Genomic DNA, 8,385 nt, shown 5'->3' on the forward strand with positions numbered 1-8,385 from the left:
TATATATATATATATATATATATATATAGTGCATGTGTATATATTTATATGTATGTATGTATGTATTGTACATATATTTATATATGTAGAGAGAGAGAGATAGAGATAGATATACTGCATATATGTGTGTATATATATATATATATACATATATATATATATATATATGTATTGAATGTATGTATAAATTGAAGTTATCATCAAAAGGATTATATCAGTGACTAGCTTATAAAAAGCCACCATATCGCTAAAATTAATTTTTATGTATATAATCATATTGAAGGGTGCTGAAGAGTCACCACTAATAAACCGCAAGATATGAAATGTCTACAAACCACTCTATATTTGGTCTCTTTTCATAATGTTTGATATCTTCTAGCATATTGCCATTCCAGTGCCCTTGATTATAATTGCATTTTGATACTTATATACTCAGTAATATTATGTATATATGCATATATATCTATATATTGTGTGTATATATGTATATATACATATGTGTGTGTGTGTGTTTATATATATACATTGTTTATATATTTGTGTGTGTGTGTATATATATATATTCATACATGTATGTAATGTGTATATATATATTGTGTGTATATATATGTGTGTGTGTATATATATATATGTGTGTGTGTGTGTGTGTGTGTGTGTACATATATATATATATATTACAGGCTTCTTTCAATTTCTTTTTACCCAATCCACTCACAAGGCATTGGTTAGCCTGAGGCTACAATACATGACATTTACCTAAAGTGCCACGCAGTGGGACTGAACCTGGTACAATTTGATTGGGAAGCTAGCTACTTACTACAGAGATATATGTATTTACATTTGAAGGATATTTGTCCTCATCCTGTTTGTTGTCAACAAAACGTTTCGGCTGGTGTCTTGGGGGAAATTTTGAACCTGGGTTCTCATTGCTAAGGTATTTTTCGAAGTTGTTATTATTCAGGTCACTGCCAGGAATTGAACTCAGAATCTTGGGGTTAGTAGCCTGCATCTTAACCACTATGCCATATGCCCGTGACTAATATCCGTAAAATGTAAATGTATATAATGTACATAATTCCTCATTTCTTAAATATAGAATTATATATATATACGTATATATATATATATATATATATATATATATATATATATATATATATATATATATTTATATACGTATATATTGTATATTTATACATATATTATTTATATATATATATATTATCTATATATATATACATATGTATGTATCATTTATATATATAATATTTATATATATATATACTATTTAGATAGTATTAATATGTATTGTATATTATATATATATTATATTATATATCTACTACATATTTGGAAAATCGGTGTGTGTGCTTGTGGCGTTTTTATCTAACTCCTTCTACCTCATTCTATTGATTTTATGAAACTTGACACGTGAGTTGAACTCATGTCTGTAAAACTCGTGACATACTTAGACTGTTGAAAAAGTCGATATTATGGCCCCTGGAAGGGACCTATATACCTACCACATATAACTAATTATTTTTTTAAACACCCAAGGGAAATAACCCATAGCACCTGTACAATATTTTTTTTCAACGCTCAAAGGAAATAACCCATTTCATTGTTTATGTTCCATTACTTTGAATATTGATTTTCTGTGTGTCGTATTTCAAATTTTTGCAGACAGTATCACTTTCATACTTTATTTGACACGTGCATAGAACTCCTGTCTGGAAACTTCATGACATACTTAGATGGTTGAAAAAATCAATAATAGGGCCTTTCCAATAGATCCTTCTGTCTACTACATATTACTAATATTTTATTTAAAGAACCCCAGGGAAATAACCCATACCACTTGCAGATTTTAGCGAAGTGATCAATATTTGATTCTCACGATCAGCTGACCTAATTCTGCATTTCACTACTCAGTTTTGAACGGCTGAACGTTATTATTGCACTTCCTTAATTTGAATCTTGAACATTAAAGACTTCATTCATACATTTCTATACATGCATACTTTTTTGAATGCCCATTACTCCGATAATTCTGCATTTTTACAGTTACAATTTTTCCATGACGTTAGATGAATTTTTTTATTCCACAACATATTTGTAGTCAATCCATGCCGGCATAGCATGGATTCGATCCTCGATTGCCAAATTTCACTTAACACTTCAACAGCACTTTTCTCATGGTAAAACAATAGTTTTTCTGTGAATGACAGCAGTTATATATTTCCCAGATACCTTTGCCAAGCAGAATAATGTCTTTGCCTCTCACCAACCTCCAACAATCTCGCCCTCCTCCATCTGACAGTGTTTTGCACTTTTTCTTGACATAAAATACACCTTTTCTGGCAGTTATAACGAAATTGTTTTCTTATGTCACAGTAATATGGCATTTCAATAGAACATCTCTACCCCTAGGAATTACTGGGTACACCAGCTAGTATTATATATATATATATATGCATATATGGGCACAGGATATCACCAACAGTAAAGTACATGTAATACAGAAGCAAATGAATTATATTCCCAAACAGTGAGAGAAAATAATGGAGAACAGGACAAGTAATACAAAGGATGACCCTTCATCAGTTGTCGGCTGTCTATCTATCCCTATTTCGAGCAATCAATGACATTGTGTGTATATATATATATTGTGTTTACATATTGTGTGTATGCATATATATATATATATATATATATATATATATATATATATATATATATATATATATATATATATATATATATATATATTGATGTGTGTTTATAGAACATATCCATGATCAGTGTTTAACATCCATTTCCCATACTGGCATTGGTCAAACTGTTTGACTGCAGTTGGTGAGGCAGAAGACTGCGCCAAGCTTTATTATCTGCTTTGGCATGTTTACTAATGTTGGATGCCCTCCCTAACACTACCCACATACACACACACACACACTCACACACACCTTTTTATGTGTGTGTCTGTTTCTGTACATAGTCTGCATACACTTGTCATACTGTATTGTTGCCACAGCCTTGCTATTTATGCTCTTGTGGACTATCCCTTCATCTATTCTTTTGATATGATTGACACATGTTTTTAGAACTCTTCAAACATATATTAGTTTTGTGTTGCTTAACAGCTGACTTGACTCCTTGACTTCCTTATGAAATTTGGCTATTTTACTATTCTTTTCATTTCTGATGAAATGATGCGCGCTTTTCACAATAGTATTACTGAATTATTGAAATAAAAGTAGGCATCACATACAATGAAATCTCAATGTTTTTTTTTTATTTTTGTTTTTCATATGTATGTTTGTGTATATATTAAAGCCTATACAACAACTGATGCACCATATATCCCCAGATCAAGATTTGGGGTATATATGTGTGTTGAGTACTTGTTAGCATACACATCACATTGTGTTTGCATGCACGCATGTGCACACACACACACACACACACCCAGATACTTATTCTTTCTTCTCTTGCTATCTGTTCTTTGCCTTCTCATTAATCTTTAAATACTCCCATAGTTACTCAACTCCCCTAATTTCTTTTGAACCTTATTTTGAACTTCAAAATCTTTTCTGGATTCAACTTTCATTCTTGTCCTCCATTTTAATAACGAATATAAAATCTGTTCCCTTCAATAGTTATCACATTTTTATCAGCCTCAGCTCACACTCTCATTCTCTGGTTTTCTCACTCATTGCATCACTCATATTTCCATTTTCTCTTTCATTCACACTCATTTTTGCCCAACTGCTTCTTTCACTGATACAGTCATTTCTCTCACTCAATTCTTCTGACTCACCCATTCTTTCTATTTCTTTGTTTCTTCTCTCTCTTTCTCTCTCTCCTTTTTCTGTAGTCTTTGATTGTAGTACTTAGTATTAAATCTTATTCATTTAATTAAATATTTGCTTATGTTCTCACAATTTTCAATTTGCTATCAAAAAAATTGGGATCTGATGTTTTTTTCCTTAATGAAACAGCTTTTCTTGAGTTAGCTTGTAGTTCTGTATCTATTTTTAAATTATTCCTATTCATCATTCATTCTGAGATGTTGACTGTACAAAATAATTAGGTCTTTATGAAATTCCTCGACCTTAAATATGTATGCAGTCTTTCTTTTGAGCATGAGTTTTGTGTGTCTGTGAAAATTGCATAAATTTTCTTTTCATTTGCAAGGCTTGAAAATCAGATCATATAAAGACTTGATTATTTAATAACAATAATCTTTGTGCTGAAGGAGTACCACAGCCAATGAGGGTAATCCAAGATGTAGTTTTTGCTAGTCACAAACTCAAATAATAATAATAATAATATAAAAGATGTCTACTTGCTAAGAATGATTTTCGAAGTAGCATGCTTTCTGTACAACATATAATGCTACTTATAAAATGATTAGGTTGGTTACCAGTAAGTAAATGAGTAACAGAACTTTCAGTGTGGTGTTAGCAGAAATAGCTTTCAAAATATCATTTAATTAATTTTTCATAGAATTACTCTAGTTTTAGTTTGTTTATGGCGATAAATTATTGCGTCTTTGATATCTAGATACAATCTTTAAATATTAAAGAAATTTTCGGTTAATGGCAGATATGTGGTATTTTTTCCCACTCATTTTCTTTGAAATATTTTAGGAATGTCCTTTCTATTTTTCTATTTATTTTTTTAGTTTTATTATAGTGAACCTGTATTTGATTTTCTTTGTAGATGGTTCATATTAAGAATTCATTTCAACTAATTAATATAGTGCTTGTTGAGAATTAATTTGGAGAATTTTAGAAATTTCTTAAATAAAAGAAAAGCATAAAATATATTTAAAGCAAGCAGTTACTTTGACATATATGAAATTCAGTCTTCATGGATAATTTTAGTGTTTCAATAATGATTGTCATTAAATTTAAATTGAGATATACGTTTCAGATTGTAACTTAAAAATTAGCTTTGGTTCACTTAACTGATGTTTTCAAAACTATTAACTCTTTACATTGTTCTCTAACACTTCTAATTATAATTGAATCTTTACCTTTTAAGCATCATGTTTATGAAAAAATAATAATTCCGTGAACATTTTGAAAAGGACATGAACATATTGCCCTAGATGACGACACCAATGTTCAATAAACGAAAATTGATATCAATATTGCTTTCATATTTTCCTTCTATGCACGTCTTGACATTTTTGTAGTAATATATATTTGTTTCTTAAACAATCTAGAGTAATTCATTCTCTAAAATTCAAGGATTGGGTTGAAAATTACATGTATACATGTATACCCATCACACACACACATTTTGTCAATAAAGCAATACGAAAATCTTTTTTATTTAGTTTTACAACAAAAATTTTCATTGTTTGCATTTGATTGTTTTATTATAAACTCTCGTGTATATATATATATATATATATAAAATATATTTTATGGCAATATCTTTTTGCAAATCTTGAAAATTGGCACACACTAAAATTAACTTGAAGAAGTTCTGTATAAATTGCCTGATTTTCTGAAATTACAGTTCTGTTATTTAATATCACATTATTAAAATTCTTGTGAAATTTTATATTTACACTTTTATTATCATCTAGTAGAGATGAAAGCATGTTAGTTATAGTTACTGCTTTAAACTTAATAATAATTTAATGATAATAATAATGTATATAGTAATAATAACTAATGTATATAGTAAAGGTTAAATTTATTTTCGAAATCTCTTAGTATATTACTCATAAGTAATATACTTTGAGAAAGATTTCTTTTAGAATCATTTTACCAACGGTTTTATTATTAGTCATTTAATTTCTTGTCACTGTTATTATGTAGATGTCTACTTGAAATTAGACTTGGCTCCATATAATTATCATCTTTCAGTATTCAAAAAAGTGTTGCACGTCGTTTCTTGGTAAGATTATGTTGAATCTAGTTGCCTTCAATTCGATGCAAATTTTTTGGCACTCTTCCGTTTTACAATATGGTATGAGATGAGGAAATGATTTTCATCTTCGTTATGTTGTTTTCCTCTCTTAAATAAGTCAACCTTGTTTTGAGAAACTTTCAAGATATTAGCTTTATCATAGTAATTAAAATATGAATAGCAGTTTGAGTTCTTGTAAAATAAAGTACTAGAATTGAAACATGCCCAATTTTTCTTGCATTATTATCTATTAAATTTTTCTCTAATGAATTCTTGTACATTAATTGCATGAATAGCTTTTTTTAAAAATAAATATTTTCATGTTAAGTAATATTCTTTTCTATTAGTACATCTATACAATGTTATATTTTCTACAATCAATTATTTCATAAGTTCATGTATTTTATAGATTTTCTTTTTTCTAAAATTTTAAAGACATTTGTTTGAGTCTTTCTTACTAACACAAACTTCATTCCATCTTGATGCCACTAATTATCACTGGCACTATTTCTACTAATCTCAGACTTTAGAAATACAGTTTTTACATTCTTCTTCTGTTCAGTCTACATAGAATTTACATGATTTCTTTTGTATGTGTGTGTCCTGTTTGCATTACAAATAGTTGAGAGAGATTCCTTTTAGAAGCTGAGTCTACATGATATTTTCTTAGCTAAGATTGCTTCAGGAATGACTTGAATATCTAGAGTTTCATGCCAAAGTCTTGTAGCAATATCAGTGAATAACATGCATACACACACTTATGTGTTTGATATTTCATTGTTTTGCTTGTTTTTAATACTTTCAACGCCTGTACTTTTTTTTGTTTCTAAAATATTTTATAATTTTGGTTTTTTTCATTTTTCTAGCCAGTTTCATTTTTCATATATTTTTAAATTTGGTTTTTAATCTACAGCAATGAACACACTGAGACAGAATGATTTAGATCAAGGACTGCCGGAAACAGGTATTTGATCTATCTTAATATTCACAGAAATAGAAAACAATCTAGCTTCTAAGTAAGACATAAATTTAAACATATTGTTTAGGAATGAAGAAGGTTTTTTTGATAGATAAATATATCATACTCCTAATTATATTTTATACTTTTGTGTAGTGAAATTCTTCCAGAGTCTAGGTGGACTCCTGTTTATCATGTTTTATTTAAAAAGATTTAAAATTTTTTTTGTCTATTTAAATTGTAGAAAAGTTTAGCTATATCTAACTAATATATGTTAATGTATTTCTTTCATATTTATGATTTTGTTTTAACAAAATTTGAATTTATTCTATCCATGAAGCTCATAGGATGTCTCTTTACTGTCAGTAGTAACACTAGATTTCAACATTAAACATATTGAGGATATACTATCCTACAGAAGTACACTCTCATTTTCTTTTTATGTTGGCCTGAATGGCAGACAAAATGCTTGTGAATATTCAGTTCCATTTTGTTTTTTCACATTCTGAGTTCAAATGCCAGCAGGATTGACTTTGCCTTTTATCTTCCAGATTGGTGAAGTAAACAGCTCTCATGACTTCACCTTAATATGTGTCCTTGTACCAATCTTAGAAAATTGTATTATTGTTAAGGATGATGGAGTAAGAGAATCAGTCGAGCATTGGAAAAATGCCTTTCTGTATTTGTTCTGGCATTTTACAGTCTGAATTTAAATCCTGCCAACCTCAGCTTTATTTTTCATCCTTCCAGTCATATATTGAAAGTCGGTTGAATCTTTGGTCTTGTAGCTGTATTAGAAGCTATCAAAGATTATATATTACCTGAATCATTAAAGCATCGGATGAAATATTGGAGTATTTCTTCCCGCCATTTTGGCTCTCTAAATACTAAGCAATTAAATACTAAGAACTATATAATCAAATAGCCCCTCCACCAAATTTCTTGGCCTGTGACTGTTCAAAAAGCAGTTATGATTATCAAGATAGTAAACTGGCAGAGTTAAACTGTTGGAAGAAATGTATTATATCATTTCTTCTGACTCTTTATATTGTGAGTTCAAATCTTGCTAAAGCCAGCATTGCCTTTCATCCTTTCAAGGTTGATAAAATAAAGTGCCTGCTAAGCACTGAGGTTGAAAGTGTCAACTTAAATTGTTGGCCTTGTACTCGAATTAGAAACCATTATTATTACTAGTTGTCGTTATTATAGTAGAAACACATTAAGTGGCTCATTGATTGTTTTCAAGTCTCACATTTACGTACTCACTATTATAGGATATTTAAAAAATTGTTACAATATTCAACCTATAACTTTTAATATATTTAGTTTCACTGCCTTTTTGACTTACAATTGCATTTCTTTCAAATTGTGATTTTAAATCATTAGCTAATATGCCAGCCATTGAAGTATTCAATGTTTCATGAACATTTCTTTGATTGAATTCAAAGCATTGAAAAATTTTCGATATTTTAGTTTTTTAATTTGCTTAATTGTATGAA

The 8,385-nt window shown here is 29.1% G+C and overlaps 1 protein-coding gene across 10 annotated transcripts in view; it reads left to right on the plus strand.

The window, feature by feature from the left end:
• LOC106867250 (ELAV-like protein 1) overlaps window positions 1–8,385 on the plus strand; it is a 120,425-nt gene that overhangs the window by 103,287 nt on the left and 8,753 nt on the right. For all 10 annotated transcript variants that reach the window (XM_052971119.1, XM_052971122.1, XM_052971121.1 and 7 more), the window contains one exon: window positions 6,842–6,892. In XM_052971119.1, the coding sequence (XP_052827079.1) occupies window positions 6,842–6,892 (51 nt within the window). The remainder of the gene's footprint in view (window positions 1–6,841; window positions 6,893–8,385) is intronic.

Source organism: Octopus bimaculoides, chromosome 10 (assembly GCF_001194135.2).
Source record: "Octopus bimaculoides isolate UCB-OBI-ISO-001 chromosome 10, ASM119413v2, whole genome shotgun sequence".
Taxonomy (NCBI): domain Eukaryota; kingdom Metazoa; phylum Mollusca; class Cephalopoda; order Octopoda; family Octopodidae; genus Octopus; species Octopus bimaculoides.